This window comes from Schistocerca serialis, chromosome 2 (assembly GCF_023864345.2).
Source record: "Schistocerca serialis cubense isolate TAMUIC-IGC-003099 chromosome 2, iqSchSeri2.2, whole genome shotgun sequence".
NCBI classification, from domain to species: domain Eukaryota; kingdom Metazoa; phylum Arthropoda; class Insecta; order Orthoptera; family Acrididae; genus Schistocerca; species Schistocerca serialis.
Window position 1 is genome coordinate 997,533,229 of NC_064639.1, and position 18,406 is coordinate 997,551,634.

Here is an 18,406-nt window from a genome sequence, read left to right on the forward strand (position 1 = left end):
GACGACATACCTTCCCAAATCCCTATCCTATTGTAAAGTAGTCGTCTGCGAAGTATTACAACGAAAACCAACCACTTTCAGCGACACATAACGATGACTTTCACGCATACAAAGCCAGTAAACCACGAGATTCTGCACTCAAAGCTCCATTCCATTATGGTTCAAATGGCTCTGAGCACTATGGGACTTAACATCTGTGGTCATCAGTCCCCTAGAACTTAGAACTGCTTAAACCTAACTAACCTAAGGACATCACAAACATCCATGCCCGATGCAGGATTCGAACCTGAGACCGCAGCGGTCGCGCGGTTCCAGACTGAAGCGCCTAGAACCGCTCGGCCACATCGGCCGGCTTCCATTATGGGACCTCCACAACAGCAACACACACTTGCAAAGCCAACAAGGAACGACGAACGAAGCTGTACATCAAATACTTGCCCACATCCATCTCGCTCAAGTCCATCACCTTCGTGCAAATGGTTCAAATGGCTCTGAGCACTATGGGACTTAACATCTGTGGTCATCAGTCCCCTAGAACTTAGAACTACTTAAACCTAACTAACCTAAGGACATCACACACATCCATGCCCGAGGCAGGATTCGAACCTGCGACCGCAGCATTTTACTTATTTTCTCCTTATAAAAACAGATAATAAAAAAAATTATCTTGTTAGATATTTTCCCTTTTTTTAAAACATTTGTACCATTTGTTAGGATAATATCTCAATACTTGTGTATGTATATTTCTTTGTCAAAGCAATTCTTGGAAATAATTCTTATTTGTTAGTGAAACAATGTTGAAATGAGTGTCTAGAAACAAAAACATTTTACTTGTACATGATATTTAGAATATGTGTTAGGAATAGATTTTACTTAATTATTACATTTATAAAAAAATATTTCGATAACAAACTTCTTAAAAAACAAACTTCACACTTATATAAAGAAAAAAAAAAATTAAAAATTAATAAAAATAATAATAGCATAAAAATATTCTTCTCTTGTCAATATAAACATATTTTTGAGAATAATGTGGAAGAATATAAAAATATAAATTAGTAATACAAACTAGCATAGAACCAGAATAACGTGGCTGAACAGTAGGCAATAAATTTAGATAAAGGAATAATTTTTGACTGACTTAGACAACGATTCAATCATTGTCTAACTTCAGTGCAAAAATTTAGTTCGGAGGGTGGTGATATGTAAGGTGACTGGCAAATCCAACACCTTCCATGAAAACCCTGACATGATAAGCAAATCCAGTAGTATGTCACATAGCTCCGAATAAATCGTGACATTAAATTAACCAAAGTAATACGAGTAACGAGTCAGCAAATGGAACACCACAGACTAACACAAGAATGCCTAAATGCATGTCATACCTTCCCACCGTGAGACAGACGCAGTTCCGAGGGGAGAAACGAGAACAGAAGCCGAGAGCAGAACCGTGTTAAGCTAGAAGGCCCTATGATAAGAGACGGGCACCCACGTTGCCAGCTAACCACCAGGACCCCCCCCCCCCCAGCCCATGTTAAAAGCTAGAGCCCTCCAGAAGAACAGTATAGATCTTACGATAACACAAAGAGGGCCACACCAGCTGCAAGTTTCAGCGCGAGACTTTTTCGCGTCTCTGTTAGGTTGCAAACTTTAAAAACATTGCCCCACCACGAAAAGTATAACGTTTCTCACTGGATAGACAGAATTTTTGTAGGCGGAGCTTAAGGTTAACACTGAGACCCTGATTGGTAAGATGAAAACACAGCCAGATAGTTTTTTTAAACCAACTTCGATAAATTGTAGTAAGGAGAAGATAGGAGATAGTGGCTTCCGAGACGGCGAGGTGAGCGGAGCTGCGCCGGCCGCCGTCCCCTAACGAACACCTACAAGGTAATGAACGCATGCGATGCCGCATAACAGCACATAAAGCTTCACTCAGAACAGCAGAAGTCTCATCTGTTACACCCCCTTTTTGCGTAATACTAGTGTCGATCGTCAATTAAAGCTCATGGTGTTCACATTTGCCATTTGAAGTAAAAATCTGAAACGCGATGATTTTTCTGTTATATAGTTATTGAGAAGCCACATCAGCCACTGCAATTTACGACAAGTTAGATAAGTAATTAAAGATAATTGAGGGTAACTGTAGACCATTTTGATAGTTTTCTCTTTTGTGAAGCTTAATTAAAATCCAGATTATAGATGTGATATGGCATAGGTCATCCTTCGATCCATTGTAGAACTTGGAAACCCATTCAGGGAATATTCGTTCACATTTTTGTTGAACGCAGTTGCTTTTTATCATCCTGTATTAAAACATTTCCTTTTACCAATAGTGCAATTTATAAACAATGTTTTGTGAGTAGAATAAAATTTCCAATGGTAAACTTAACTGCTTTTTCGACGTTATTTTACCAGCTAACTAAAAATAGGAAAGCCTTGAACCCCTTCCACTAAATTTAGTTAGTATTAAGATTCTTTCACAGGGAGTGCAGTAGAGCTGACGCTGAAATCGTTAAGTATTTGGTTATATCATCGCTAGTCTCAATGAACTCTTCTGAACTCTACATGTCATGTGTGGTTCAAATGGCTCTGAGCACTATGGGACTCAACTGCGGTGGTCATCAGTCCCCTAGAACTTAGAACTACTTAAACCTAACTAACCTAAGGACATCACACACATCCATGCCCGAGGCAGGATTCGAACCTGCGACCGTAGCAGTCGCACGGTTACGGACTGCGCGCCTAGAACCGCGAGACCACCGCGGCCGGCTGTCATGTGTGGTCTGGCGTCTCCTTATCAGCAACAGGTTCCAGGTTCAAACTAGTCAATTCCTTAAAAAACACGCTCAGAGCGTCGTTGCGCGAAAGTGGTAGGGAGACACGACATAGAACAACAGACACCACGCAGAATGTTAGAACCGCGCTGCTGCTACGGTCGCCGGTTCCAGTGCTGCCTCGGGCGTGGATGTGTGTGATGTCCTTAGGCTTGTTTGGTTTAAGTAGTTCTAAGACTAGGAGACTGATGACCTCAGATGTTAAGTCCCATAGTGCTTAGAGCCAATTGAACCATTTGATTCGTGCGATTATTCCTCGCAGTGATGCCTGTCTGTTAGCACGACAACTCTATGCAAACTCCACTGCTATCGGTCGTTATGTGAAGGCTGTTGGCCATTGCGCTGTCCGTAGTGAGAGGTAATGCCTGCAATTTGGTGTTCTCGGCACACTCTTCGCACTGTGGATCTCGGAATATTAAATTCCCTAACTATTTACGAAATGAAATGTGCCATGCGTCGAGCTCCAACTGCTGTTCCGCCTTCAAACTCTGTTAATTCCCCTCGTACGGCTATAATGACGTCGTGCGGCTGGTCCCGGCGGAGGTTCGAGTCCTCCCTCGGGCATGGGTGTGTGTGTGTTTGTCCTTAGGATAATTTAGATTAAGTAGTGGGTAAGCTTAGGGACTGACGATCTTAGCAGTTAAGTCCCAAAAGATTTCACACACATTTGAATATTTTTTATAATGACGTCGGAAACCTTTTCACTGGAATCACGTGAGCACAAATAGCACCTCCGTGAATGCACTGCCCTTTTATAACTTGTGTACGCGATGCTATAGCGCCGTGTGGGGTAGCCAATCCGGTCTAGGCGCCTTGCCACGGTTCGCGTGGCTCCCCTTCTCGGAATTTTGAGTCCTCCCACGGGCATGGGTGCATGTGTTGTCCTTAGCGTAAGTTAGTTTAAAGAAATATGTGTGTAAAATCTTATGGGACTTAGCTGCTAAGGTCATCAGTCCCTAAGCTTACTCACTAATTAATCTAAATTAGCGTAAGGACAAACACACACACACCCATGCCCGAGGGAGGACTCGAACTTCCGCCGGGACCAGCCGCACAGTCCATGACTGCAGCACCCTAAACCGCTCGGCTAAACCGCGCGGCGTAAGTTAGTTTAAGTTGGACTAAATAGTGTGTGTCTGCTGCTCGTGGTCTCGCGGTAACGTTCTCGCTTCCCGAACACAGGGTCCTGGGTTCAATTCCTGGCAGCGCCAGGGATTTTCACCTGCCTCGAGATGACTGGATCATAATTCATTCCCATTGCGGTCGGAGGAAAGCAATGACAAACTACTTCCGCTAGGACCTTGCCTAGTAAGGCGGCGCGGTCTGCCGCATCATCCCCTAAGCTCTGTCAAGGAGTAGGGGACTTAATCATGATTACCTAGTGTGTAAGCGTAGGGATCGATGACCTCTTCAGTTTCGTCGCAGTGGAATTTACCATAAATTTCCAAATTTTTGCGATATTGTAGGCATCTGTACATGTGCATACAGCTATCTCACGACTTTTGTCACCACAACGTATGTTTACGTATGTAGAGGGGACTCACGAGCTCCTTCTTCCTGCGGAGTCGACGGTCGACGGTGGCGACGCGCACGGCGACGGCGGCAGCTGCGGCGGAGGTGGCGGGCCTGGCTGCGTCGGCCTTCTTGTGGACGTAGCGCTCGCCGGCGTCGTCCTCGTCGGAGGTGGCGAGCGCCGTGACGTCCTCGTAGCGCTGGCGCATCAGCTGCTGCTGGACGCGCAGTTTGTCGCGCTGGTAGTAGAGCGCCGCGAACGCGCACATGTTGACCAGCAGGAAGCAGACGCCGATCAGGATGACGACCGTGAGCGCCACGGACGAGGAGCCGGCGAGCGCGCCCGGCGACGCCGTCCCCTCCACCTCGCCGCCCAACTCGTCGCCGCTGCCGCTGCCGCCTCCGTCGCCTGCGGAAGAGACAGCTTCGTGAAGTGGTGTTTTCTGGCCTTAGCGTGTCGCGTGTTACCAGTAGACCTTGTAACGATGCAATCCTCTAGTCCAGTGATTACACACTTAAGCGCCTGGGAAACTGGTACAGGCATGAGTATTCAAATATAGAGATGTGTAAACAGGCAGAATACGGCACTGCGGTCGGCAAAGCCTATATAAGACATTAAGTATGTGGCGCAGTTGCTCGATCCGGTACTGCTGCTATAATGGCAGGTTATCTAGATTTAAGTGAGTTCGAACGTGTTGCTATACTTGGCGCAAGAGTGATGGGACACAGCATCTCCGAGGTAGCGATGAAGCGGGGATTTTCCCGTACGACCATTTCACGATTGTACTGTGAATATCAGGAATCCGGTAAAACATCAAATCTCCGACACCGCTGTGGCCGGAAAAACATTTTGCAAGAATAGGATTTACGACGACTGAAACGAATCGTTCAACGTTACAGAAGTGCAACCCTTCCGCAAATTTCTGCAGATTTCAGTGTTGGGCCACCAACAAGTGTCAGAGTGCGAAGCATTCAACGAAACGTCATTGATATGGGATTTCGGAGCCGAAGGCCCACTCGTGAACCCTTAATGACTGCACGAGACAAAGCTTTTCGCCCCGCCTGGGCCCATCAACACTGAAGGTGGTCTGTTGACGACTGGAAACATATTACCTGGTCGGACGAGTCTCGTTTCAAATTTTATTTAGCGGATGGACGTGTACGGGTATGGAGACAACCTCATCAATCCATGGAGCCTGTATGTCAGTAGGGGACTGTTCAAGCTGGTGGAGGGTCTGTAATGGTGTGGGCCGTGTGCAATTGAAGTGACATGGGATCCAGTCTCATCATCTGCATTCATTCATGTCCATTGTGCATTCCGACGAAATTGGGTTATTCCAGCAGGACAATGCGTTAACCCACATGTCCAGAATTGCTACAGAGTGGCTCCAGGAACACTCTTCTGAGTTTAGTCACTTCCGCAGCCCATCAGGCTCCAGACATGATATTATTGAGCATATCTGGGCTGCCTTGAAACATGCTGTTCAGAAGAGATCTCCACCCGCTTATACTTCAAAGGATTTATGGAAAGGCCTGCAGGATTCATGGTGTAAATTTCCTCCAGCACTACCTCAGACATTAGTGGAGTTCATGCCACTTCACGTTGTGGAACTTCTGCGTGCTCGCAGGGGCTCTACATGATATTAGACAGATGTACCAGTTTTTTTGACTCTTCATTGTATTTTATCATATAGCTTAGATCATTTACGTAAAATTCCGTCTTTTGCAGCTGAATATCTTTTTCTAACGAAACATGTTAACCTTCTTCATGCTAGCCATTATCAGTCGCCTATAACATAAATTATTAACTGTACATATATTGCTAGGAGATTTATAATGCTTCTTGGCATCAAATTTCAATTATTTAACTATTCACAAATATACGGCAGTGAATTTTATCACATATTTTCATTTTTCTATTCTTTTCGTGTCTGTTTCGGGTCTACGATACGCACTAAATGCACACTTACAACTTTCCAATTAATCCATTTAAGTAGAAACAATTCACTTATCCTGTGAGTGTTTAGTTTCTAGAAGGACAGCTCAACTGAGAGGGCTACTTACACATTAATTCAATACATGTTACAAGCCTTAGAAGAAAATATCGCCAGTTCGTATTTTTTGTGATTTTTAATAGGCGCCTGAATTGTAGATCACATTACTATCTTAGAAAAATGTAAGTTTTCTGGAACTGATAGCTTTACACATAATTGGTTTGCATCATACTTAACAAACAGAACGCAAAAGATTGAGCTCAATAATTTAAACAATGTTCGAACGGTAGAAAATATTAATGGCTGGGGAGAAATCATAAAGAGGATTCCACATGGTTGAATGTAGGGACTGCTCTTACTCCTTAAGCATGTGTGAATGACCTTCTACTTAACATTTAACAAGCAGAATTGGCACATTTTTCAGATGATACTATTATTAAAATAAATACCATTAGAGAGAAAGCGGCATAAGCAATTATTAATGATGTTTCTGAAACAAGAAGAAGAAGTCTTCTCTGAAAGTGGACGCTCCCTAAATTTTGACAAAGCTCATTGTAGTTACTTCTGTACAACTAATAAAGTCATATCATAATTGATGTAGCGTATGAACAAGAGACTGCAAACAGTATTGAATGTTCCAGCTTTTTGGAATGTCCATTTCCAACGACAGCTGACCTGTGACAAGAATACTACTGAGTTGCTCAAACAATTAAGTTCCGCTACTTTTGCACTTAGCGTAGTCTGTAGTCTTGGATACATACGAATCAGCCTCGTAACACATTTTACACATTTCAACTCAATAATGTCTTACAAACAATTTTCTGGCGTGACTCATGACTTAGAAAGGAAGTACTGATTGCACAAAAGCGAGAAGTAAGAAAAGTAAGTGGTGTTCACTCGCAGTCGTCTTGTAGGTATCTCTTTGAAGATTTAAGCGTTACACTGACGTGACAGACTTGTGGACGAAAGTAACTTTCGCACGAAGTACCACTACTAAATAACACAGCACGATTAAATGTGAACCGTCTATGTAAAGAACTGTTACAGTATATTATAGAATGTAACCGAAAGAAATACGCAATGAGACGAATAGAAATGACATTTTTATTCAAGTACAATAATTACATTGAAGTGACCGCGACTCATCTTGCTGCCCTTGACTTTACGAAAGCCGGGACACGCTTCTTAATAAGGTATGCGATCACCACGGACGGCAGTGCATGATCTGCAAAGTGCTCCTATGTTGGCCACAAGATACGAAAGGAGTTCTTCTGGTAGTGCGTTGCATCCCTCCACCAGCGCAGCTGACAAAGGCTGGATGATCGTCGGTGCATACGGACATGCTGCAATACATCTCTCCAACACATCTCACAGGTATGCAATGCAATTTAGGTCTGGGGGTACGGGCAGCTCAGCCCACGTGCCGAATATCCTCTCGTTCGATGAGCTCCTCTACCTGCTCTGTTCGCTGTGATCGCGCTTTGTCCTCCATAAAAATGAAGTCAGGGTCGAATGCACTCCTGAAATGACGCACGCGGTGACGGAGACGTTGACCGCTGAGTATCCATGTTCAACGACCAGGAGGTCAGTACGCCCATGCTACATTATGCTTCCCAACACCTTATCACCTGGACCACCATAACAATCGCATTCGGTAATGTTCCTGGGTGCGTTACGTGTTCCCACCTCTCGCCATATGAGAGTAGTCGAACATGATCGTTTTCTTTTGTCCACGTATTGTAACGTGGGCTGGCATAACGCTGCATGGGCGTACTGCTTCAGGGGTGCATTCGGCTCTGACTTCATTTTTATGGATGAATATGTGCGACAGCAGCGTACAGCCCAGGTTGAGGAGCTCTTGGAACGAGAGGATATTCGTCGAACAGACTGGTCTGCCAGTTCCCCCCGACTGGTCGAGCACATATGGGATGCGTTGTGGAGACATACTGTGGGCACGTCCACATTCCCCAGCGACCATCCCACAGTTTTGTACCACGCTGGTGGGGTAATGGAACGCCCTACAAAAATTCCTTACCAACCTTGTGGCCAGCATGTGAGCTGTCCGTGGTGGTAACACATCCTATTAAAAACCATGTCCCGCCTTGTGTAATATTCAGGGGACCATCATAAATCTCGGTGACCTCAGTGCAATTACTGTCTTTAAATAAAATAGTTATTGTATTTGGGCAACAGCCTTGCCGCAATGGTAACACCGGTTACCGTCAGATCACCGAAGTTAAGCGCTGTCGGGCTGGGCTAGCACTTGGATGGGTAACCTCCCGGTCTGCCGAGCGCTGTTGGCAAACGGGGTGCACTCAGACATTGTGAGGTACACGGACGAGGTACTTGATTGAGAAGTAGCGGCTCCGGACTCGGAAATTGACATACGGCCAGGAGAGCGGTGTGCTCACCACACGCCCCTTCATATCCAGTGACACCTGTGGGCTGCGCATGACATGACGGTCGGTCGGTTCCGTTGAGCCTTCAAGGCTTATTCGGAAGGAGTTTAGTTGTTTTAGTTATTCTATTTGTCTCAACGCGTATTTCTTACAGTTACCTTCCGTGCAACACTGTAGCAGTTCTTTCCATGTATGGTCCAAGTTTCATCGGGGCATGTTACTTGATACTGACACGCCATGCGAATTTTTTTCACACTATTGAGCAGGAAGACCTGCCACTATGGTTGCTGTCCCAAACTTTCTTCAGGCCCTTTATAGATTAGTCCCGCAAGCTGCTTTCATTTTCCCAACAATTTCAAGATCCCCTCTGCCGAAATCTGGTTTTGCAAAACGCAACCATCATATCATAAGCCTACGTTTTAAATTCTTATTCATATAGTCTTTAGTTCTCACTTCACACAAGCACTATTGTGTACTGAAGTCCACTGAGTTCCGGCCGCTGGGCGCTTCAGTTCGGAACCACGCTGCTGTTGCGTTCGCAGGTTCGAATCCTGCCTCGGACATGGATATGTGTGATGTCCTTAGGTTAGTTAGGTTTAGGTAGTTCTAGGTCTAGGAGACTGATAACCTCAGATGTTAAGTCCCATAGTGCTTAGAGCCAGCTGAACCATTTTGAAGTCTATGGAGTTGCGCGGCCTGCCAAATCTCGCTATCCACACCCTGGTGCCGAGTGTTGCACTGAGCCGAAGATAACACTTCTTTCACGCTTGAAATCGCATAAGATGTTACACGATTGTTTCCGGTAGAAGCCGAAGTGTTCACTCAAAGAAGTGTGTCTTCAAGCGGTTTTTAAGTCTGCTGTTGTTCACTTGACAGCTACCGCGGCCCACTGACGAAGTCACTTCGACAAGAATGTGGATTATGACTTGGTGGAAAGAGCGTGTGAGCGTTTTCATTGAACAATATCAAGTGGAGCAATGTCATTTTGCTATCAGAAGTTGAGATTATCACAAAAGGAACAAACTGTACACAGCATTAAATGAAATATGCTGTACATTAAAAGATAGTAGGCCGCAGACAACTGGAAGAAATAAAAAAGAAAACGAAAACTCTGCGTTTACAGTATTGATGAGAAAGAAATGTCATATAGAATTCAGATAGAGGAAGTGTTGTGGATGTTTAGTTACCAAAAGTATAGTTTTTCAACAGCTTTTGATTCACCAGTGGCTTGGAATCGTAAACTAGCTGATAACTTCTCAGAAGAAGCTTCGTTAATTTGTATTTCACGAGGTCCAGTGGCTATCGATACTTATGCTAACTCTTCATTAACTAATTTCGAAACGAGTACGGGGACTGATGACCATAGCTGTTGAGTCCCATAGTGCTCAGAGCCATTTTTGAAACGAGTACTCTAAAGGCGGCTATTTTCGAGAAAAAATTTAAGCTTCTCCTCTCATCTTTTCGTGCAATTCTTTGACTCAAAATGACAATTTTATTCTTTTCTACGTCGGCATCTACTTGATCAAACAGCAATTCACACATACGTGCCTGGGGGAGTGTTCATCGAACCACCTTCAGACTCTTCCTCTGCCTTTGCATTCCCGAACAGCACGCATGAAAAAGAAGCTTAGTATAAGCAGTCTCTTTAGTAGATCTCCTGCATCTTGTAAGCGTTCTACAAATAAAACGCACTCTTTACATCGCCTTCTCCACAACATTTTCTGTATGATGGTTCCAGTTTCAGTTTTTCGTAATTGTTATCTTTAAGGATTCAAATGAATTAACTTTGAGTGATTTATAGTGTAACCGAAAATTAAGGGTATTCCTTTTGGTACTCATATGGAAGACCTAAGTGTTGTTCATGAGGCAGCTTGGGACATTCAGTATGTAATGCAACACATTTTTTTTATGAAAGCAGGTAGGTTTTATTCAGCATACTAACACACCATATTATTCTCCACGCTTTTGGTTACGAACACCTGCTGTCAGGATAATCTCCGTTTATTGCGACGCCCCTTACGCCATCTTAGAGGGAGGGCAGGTTTGCCCGCATGGAACCCTTTCACTTGGAGACGTCGGAGCCGACGTCTTGCTACATCAATCATCTCCCACGTAAAACGCTACAAATTGGGCACAGACGGTCCTTCGTTGCTCTTTGTGGTGTTCTGTTAAGCGTTGGGGAATCCAGCGGCAAACACCGTCGAGTACCTCGACTGATTGACGAGTGTGTAAGCGCTACCAACAGAGACATTCAGTTGTGTATCGAGGTGTTTCTGACCCGTCGATCACTTCGAATGAGAGTGTCTGTACGTTGCAACTCTGCAAGAGTTACAAGTAAGAGCGGCCGGCCGGCACGCAGAAGATAGGAGAGATTTGCGCAGCATTGTAAGGATGATGACAGACGCCTCTCCCAACGACCCACCGTGCTTTTGTTCCTTACCAGGTCACCGTATACATTCTACAAGTGCTTAACAATATCTGCCAAACGAAACTCAATGACAGCTCTCTACTTGCAATACACTTACGCTACAGACGTCACCTAGCAGAACTACGTGAAACTATAGGGACTGGAGCAGGAATGTTTCACGATGTCCCACAACAGATTCCGCATATTTTCAACCGAAATTGGGCAAGAAAAGGAAGGCTGTGTTACTGATTGAAAGCTCCTCGTATTGAAGCGATCACAGAGAAAGCAAATCCCGCTAATTTCCTTTCGTGACTCAAAGACACTCTCTGCTTTCACTGGCTACTGCTGTGCATTTCGAGCTGCGTCTCACCGCATGCGACTTTTCTCATTTGCATTAGTGCTCGCTTTGCTGTACATTTTATGGAATGTGTAAACGGGCACTTAATGCGCTGGAGTGCAAGTACGACGTGCATCTGACCGGTCGCTTAACTGAACACCTCCACACTTCGTGAGGTTGCGCTCGTGAGGATACTTGCTCGCGGAACTCTGTGGTTCATGCTGAATCATGCACTTACATGTGACAGCACCTCCAGTAGTAAGAATAGTGAAACGCGCGGAAGTTGTAACTAATTCCCACTCACGCTGTGATGATACTGGTTTGTCACATGTCGTTAAGTGACAATGTATGGTTCAAACGGCTCTGAGCACTATGGGACTTAACTTCTGAGGTCATCAGTTCCCTAGAACTTAGAACTACTTAAACCTAACTAACCTAAGGACATCAGACACACACATCCATGCCCCAGGCAGGATTCGAACATGCGACCGTAGCGGTCCCGCGGTTCTAGACTGTAGCGCCTAGAACCGCTCGGCCACCCTGGCCGGCGTGACAGTGTACAGATACGATCATTTTATGTTGCATTCTCATAAACTTTCTGAGCGGAAGAGTGAGACCTGCGAATTCTTTACTTAAATTCATGTTTCTTCCAGTTGATGAAACGTGGTGATATATGCCACCTTTACATTGTAGGCAGTGGGTAGCAAAAGCGGAAATCCGGGAGGTTTCCTACCAGGAATACCCAAAGACAGTGGTCGTGCAAGTAAGCGAGCTGTATTTACACGCCCAGATATCGTTCCGCCAGTAATAAGGCGAGGGCCAACACGCTGTTAACTTTTACTTTGTTCACAGAGAATACGAAAAGCGCTGGAGGAGAAAATTCTGCAAGCTTTGCCTGCACGCTGGAAGAGAGAGGGAGCGTTTCGGTTGCCACTGTGGCAAACCTTGCGATTTCCTCGCCGTCTATGGTATGAGTAAGAAGTGTGTGAGAGGCAGAAGTCAGTTTTCCATTTTGGGGCAAGCACACAGCGCGGTTTGCGTCTTGTCGTTGGAGAGTGTCTCTGTTTCGTGCCCTGTTCAGCTTGCCGCCCCTTTAGATGTTTTAGAGTAAGTGTCGCGTTTAGCATTTACATTCTTTGCAACGCGTAGCTCAAAATCTGCGAGTCAGTTTCGCAACATGTGACTGGTCTTTGTCGTTAGCTATCATACTCGGATCAAAAGTCGCAATATCGGGACTCATCTGTCGATGCTATCTAGTGCTTTTCGTGTGGTGCCCAGACCTTGGAAAGTGATTTGCATCCCTTCCGGAGAGCATTAGGATGTCTTCTGCACAGATACAGTGTTTATGAATCTGTATATTAGCACTCTGGTGATTCAGATGAATCTGAACAGTTATGCATATTACTGTTTACATTATTTGATGAAAGCAGTTGTGAATCAGTCCAGCTTGTGCAGTATAGACTGAGACCAAATAAATTAATCTTTTTAAGATAATTTTTTCTCATGTCATCGTTTCCTCCCTTAACGTTTTGATAAGGCGACCCTTTTCAATAAAAATAAATATCATCAGAGGATTATTGCTCATTGAACCGAAGTCTCACTTTGACGGTGCCTCTAATGTAATGCAGATGCCATTAGTAGAGACATCTTCTGTTCTTTTAATCCGGAAAATTAGCTGAGTCCTTTTTAATTACATGAATTGAATTAAACGTTGTCTTGTGGATAGTGAAACTTCACCTGCATTAGTGTTTAGGAGCGTGAATAATTATCGATTTAACATTTTTACGATTGTGTTGCATTTTATCTTACACACACTGAGATGACTAAAGTCATAAGATACCTCCTAAGGTTGAATGGAGCCTCCGTTTGCCTGGAGTAGTTCGCAACTCGACGTGGCAAGAACTCAACAAGTCGTTAGAAGTCCCCACCAAAGCTACTGAGTCATGCTGCCCATAATCGTGAAGGATTTTGTGCATGAACTGGCCTCTCGACTAAGTCCCATAAATGTTCGATGGGATTCACGTCGGGCGAACCACACTCGAATCGAACCACACTCGAATCCTAAAATCAGCTCGTACCTACTGAAATCGGGACTCATCTGACGAAGCCAGGATTTGGTTGGGTTGATTTGGTGGAAGAGACCAAACAGCGAGGTCATCGGTCTCACTGTATTAGGGAAGGATGGGAAAGGAAGTCGACCATGCCCTTTCAAAGGAACCATCCGGCATTTGCCTGAAGCGATTTAGGGAAATCACGGAAAACGTAAATCAGGATGGCCGGACGCGGGATTGAACCGTCGTCCTCCCGAATGCGAGCCCAGTGTAAGCCACGATTTTCCAGTAGGGTACAACTGATATGGTCATGAGCCCAGGCGATGTCGTGCAGTTAGCAAAGGCACTTAAGTGGGGCGTCAGCTGTCATGGCCCATTAACGCCAGATTTCGTCTAATTACCCTAACCGATACGTTCGTCGTGCGTCCCACATTGATTTCTGTGCTTATTTTACGTAGTCTTGCTTGTCTCTGAGCACTGACAGTTGTACGCAAACGCCGCTGCTTCCGGTCGTTAAGTGAAGGCTACCGGCTACTGCGTTGTCGGTAGTGAGAGGTAATGCCTGAAATGTGTTATTCTCCGCACACTCATGACCCTTTCGATATCGGTATATTGAATTCCCTTAAGATTTACGAAATTAAATGTCCCTTGCATCTAGCTCTAACTGCTGTTACGCCCTCAGACTCTGTTAATTCCCGTCGTGCGACCATAATTACGTCGGAAATCTTTTTCACGTGACTACTCATCCAATGCACTAACCTTTCATACCTTGGGTATGCGATTCAACCGCCGTCTGTATATGTGCATATCGCTATCCCACGATTTTGTGACGTCACTTGTAATGGTTCTTTATTTACGTGACCATTACGGCACTCCAACCCCAGTTCTCGATACCAGTAATATCGTACTACTTTTCTGAGAAGTAAGAGACATATTTTTGTGACAATATTCACATTTGGTTTTATTAATGTATAGGTACTCCGATGTATCGATATGTTACAGTGATATGGTTCTTCTGTGTATTCATTTCTGTGAGACTGTTATTATCTTTGACTTACTTGTAACCATTTTGGCGCGAATGCGCACAGAGCAGTCTTTGTTTCACTTTGCAGAAGTTAAGTTGTTATTTCGCTTTGTAAAAGAACAGCCAAGTCTTGTGTTTGGTTAAAGTGGAAATTAAATATATGAAGATTGATACAAAACTGTTTGCTTGCTGATGTGACAATTAAGAGGAAGTATATGTAAATTCACAAGAAGTTTAATAAAAATGTGGATCGTGAATACCAAGTCAAAAATTATTTCTACCATACCACTGTTCTGATCTGGGATTGTTTGATCATTAAGAATATCCTGAATAACGCATTTGTTGCGTCTTCAGATATTGCCAAAATACAGATCTGGACCTTCTAGCAGTCAAAGTGGATTCATCCTGGAATCAGCAAGATGAGCCATAACAACTTCGACGAAATCTACATGGGAATCCATTCAAGTTAAGTGCCAGAATTAATGAATTTTTTGCAGTGACTTCATTATTTCCATTCTGACGATATCATCCACAGTCAATAACTTTGTTATTGCCCGATAAAGCAAACATATGCTGCGTGAGCAACATTATGAATCTGATTTCTAACCTACTTTGCAAGTGGTGGTATTGTTAGACACTGCAGAGTCGCTTGTTTGGCCATTTGTGTGCTGAGTTTGCGAGTGTGCCAGACAACTTGCGCAAACGACTTCTGAACCCAGGTCGGCTCACACACGGTACAACAAGTACGACAAGAGACGTGAACATTACAACACGTCCGTGCGGTTAAAGGCGCTGCAGTCTGGAACCGCAAGACCGCTACGGTCGCAGGTTCGATTCCTGCCTCGGGCATGGATGTTTGTAATGTCCTTAGGTTAGTTAGGTTTAACAAGTTCTAAGTTCTAGGGGACTAATGACCTCAGCAGCTGAGTCCCATAGTGCTCAGAGCCATTACAACACGTCGCCGGAACCACAGTATCCAGATATTGAGTCGGCCATTCCGGGTTTCAGGTGCCATACGCAGGAGCGTACCTGCGGCGTGCGGCTTGTCGGCGGCGCTGACGTTGGCGCCCCTGTGGTCCGGCCGGTCGTTGATGGAACGCTCGCCGTACGGCACGCCGCCCCCAGGCGGCTGCGGCGTCGCCCATCTGTTGCCGGAGGAGGCGCCGAAGGGCTTTTCGAAGTTGTAGTGCGGGTCGAAGGGCCGCGTGCGCTGCGGCGGCGCGGGCAGTGGAGGCGGCGGGGGTGGCAGCGGGCGGTGGCGCAGCGGCGGGTAGGCGGGCGGCGGGCTCCACGCCGGGGACACCTGCACGTCGGGGTGCGGCGCGCGCGCCGGCCCGTGCGGCGACATCGTGTTGGGGAAGCTCTCGCGCGACGACTTGTTCAGCCTCTCGGGCAGCACGCGATTCCAGAAGTCCGTGTAGCGCCGCCGGTACTGCTTGCCCACCGACAGCCGATCGTCTGCAAACCGAGCAGTTAGTTCTGTAGTACAATTACTGTTACAAGAGATTGGCTTTTGTGGATATAAAATGTAGACTGCCAATGGCACGGAAAGCGTTTCTGAAGAAGAGAAGTTTGTTAACATCGAATATAGATTTAAGTGTCAAGAAGTCGTTTATCTACATCTACATCCATACTCCGCAATCCACCTGACGGTGTGTGGCGGAGGGTACCTTGAGTACCTCTATCGCTTCTCCCTTCTATTCCAGTCTCGTATTGTTCGTGGAAAGAAGGATTGTCGGTATGCTTCTGTGTGGGCTCTAATCTCTCTGGTTTTATCCTCTTGGTCTCTTCGCGAGATATACGTAGGAGGGAGCAATACACTGCTTGACTCCTCGGTAAAGGTATGTTTTCGAAACTTCAACAAAAGCCCGTACCGAGCTACTGGGCGTCTCTCCTGCTGAGTCTTTCACTGGAGTTTATCTATCATCTCCGCAACGCTTTCGCGATTACTAAATGATCCTGTAACGAAGAGCGCTGCTCTCCGTTGGATCTTCTCTATCTCTTCTATCAACCCTATCTGGTACGGATCCCACACTGCTGAGCAGTATTCAAGCAGTGAGCGAACAAGCGTACTGTAACGTACTTTCTTTGTTTTCGGATTGCATTTCCTTAGGATTCTTCCAATGAATCTCAGTCTGGCGTCTGCTTTACCGACGATCAACTTTATATGATCATTACATTTTAAATCACTCCTAATGCGTACTCCCAGATAATTTATGGAATTAACTGCTTCCAGTTGCTGACCTGCTATTTAGTAGCTAAATGATAAGGGATCTATCTTTCTATGTATTCGCAACACATTACACTTGTCTACATTGAGATTGAATTGCCATTCCCTGCACCATGCGTCAATTCGCTGCAGATCCTCCTGCATTTCAGTACAATTTTCCATTGTTTCAACCTCTCGCTATACCACAGCTTCATCCACAAAAAGCCTCAGTGAACTTCCGATGTCATCCACAAGGTCATTTATGTATATCGTGAATAGCAACGGTCCTACGACACTCCCCTCCCGCATACCTGAAAGCACTCTTACTTCAGAAGACTTCTCTCCATTAAGAATGACATGCTGCGTTCTGTTATGGACTGTAGCCATGTATGGAAGTGAAACATGGACGATAAATAGTTTGGACAAGAAGAGAATAGAACCTTTCGAAATGTGGTGCTACACAAGAATTTGATTAGATGGGTAGATCACATAACTAACGAAGAGGTATTGAATAGGATTGCAAATAAGAGAAGTTTGTGGCACAACTTGACTAGTGGAAGGGATCGTTTGGTAGGACGTGTTCTGAGGCATCAAGGGCTCACAAATTTAGTATTGGAGGGCAGCGTGGAGGGTAAAAATCGTAGAGGGAGACCAAGAAATGAATACACTCAACAGATTCAGAAGGATGTAGGTTGCAGTAGGTACTGGGTGGTGTAGAAGCTTGTACAGGATAGAGTAGCATGGAGAGCTGCATCAAACCAGTCTCACGACTGAACACCACAACAACAACAACAACAATTTTTTTATCATTCGACTTGCCGCAAGTACCTTATACTGCAGATATACACTGCCGGAAAAAACAGTACATTTAGAATTTTCCAATTCACTCAAGATTTGTCATTGGAACACCAGATGTGGAATACATGAAATGATCACATGTACAGATCAACAGTACTGCCGGAGTGGCCGAGCGGTTCTAGGCTCTTCAGTCTGGAACTGCGATACCACTACTGTCGCAGGTTCGAATTCTACCTCGGGCATGGATGTGTCTGATGTCCTTAGCTTAGTTAGGTTTAAGTAGTTCTTACGGGACTGATGACCTCAGCAGTTAAGTCCCATACTGCTCACAGCCATTTAAACCATTTGATCAGCACAAGCGGTTCTGAGGTGCCGGGTATCGACTCATGCTGAAACACCCATTTTAATACACGGTGTAGCCTTCACAGGCGACGGGGCAGCGGATGACTCTTGCATCCAGTCGATCGTACAGACGGCTAATGCTGTCATGCCTTCAAATGGTTCAAATGGCTCTGAGCACTAAGGGACTTAACTTCTAGGGTCATCAGTCCCCTATAACGTAGAACTACTTAAACCTAACGAACCTAAGGACTTCGCACACATCCATGCCCGAGGTAGGATTCGAACCTGCGACCGTAGCGGTCACGCGGTTCCAGACTGTAACGCCTAGAGCTGCTCGGCCATTTCGGCCAGGGCTGTCATGGGATGCATTTTACTATGCCTGTTCGACCTATTCACGTAGTCCTGTAGAAGTGGTTGGGCAGTGATAGCCTCACGAGTAAAAAAAAAAAGGCTCTGAGCACTATGGGACTTAACCGCTGTGGGCATCAGTCTCCTA

At 45.2% G+C, this 18,406-nt stretch overlaps 1 protein-coding gene across 1 annotated transcript in view; it reads right to left on the bottom strand.

Moving 5' to 3' along the window:
- Window positions 1-18,406, bottom strand: part of LOC126456583 (uncharacterized) — a 454,669-nt gene that overhangs the window by 13,829 nt on the left and 422,434 nt on the right. The window contains exons 9-11 of the mRNA XM_050092328.1: window positions 15,591-16,019; window positions 11,682-11,695; window positions 4,382-4,588 (exon numbers count right to left, since the gene is read on the bottom strand). Coding sequence (XP_049948285.1) covers window positions 4,382-4,588; window positions 11,682-11,695; window positions 15,591-16,019 — 650 coding nt within the window. The remainder of the gene's footprint in view (window positions 1-4,381; window positions 4,589-11,681; window positions 11,696-15,590; window positions 16,020-18,406) is intronic.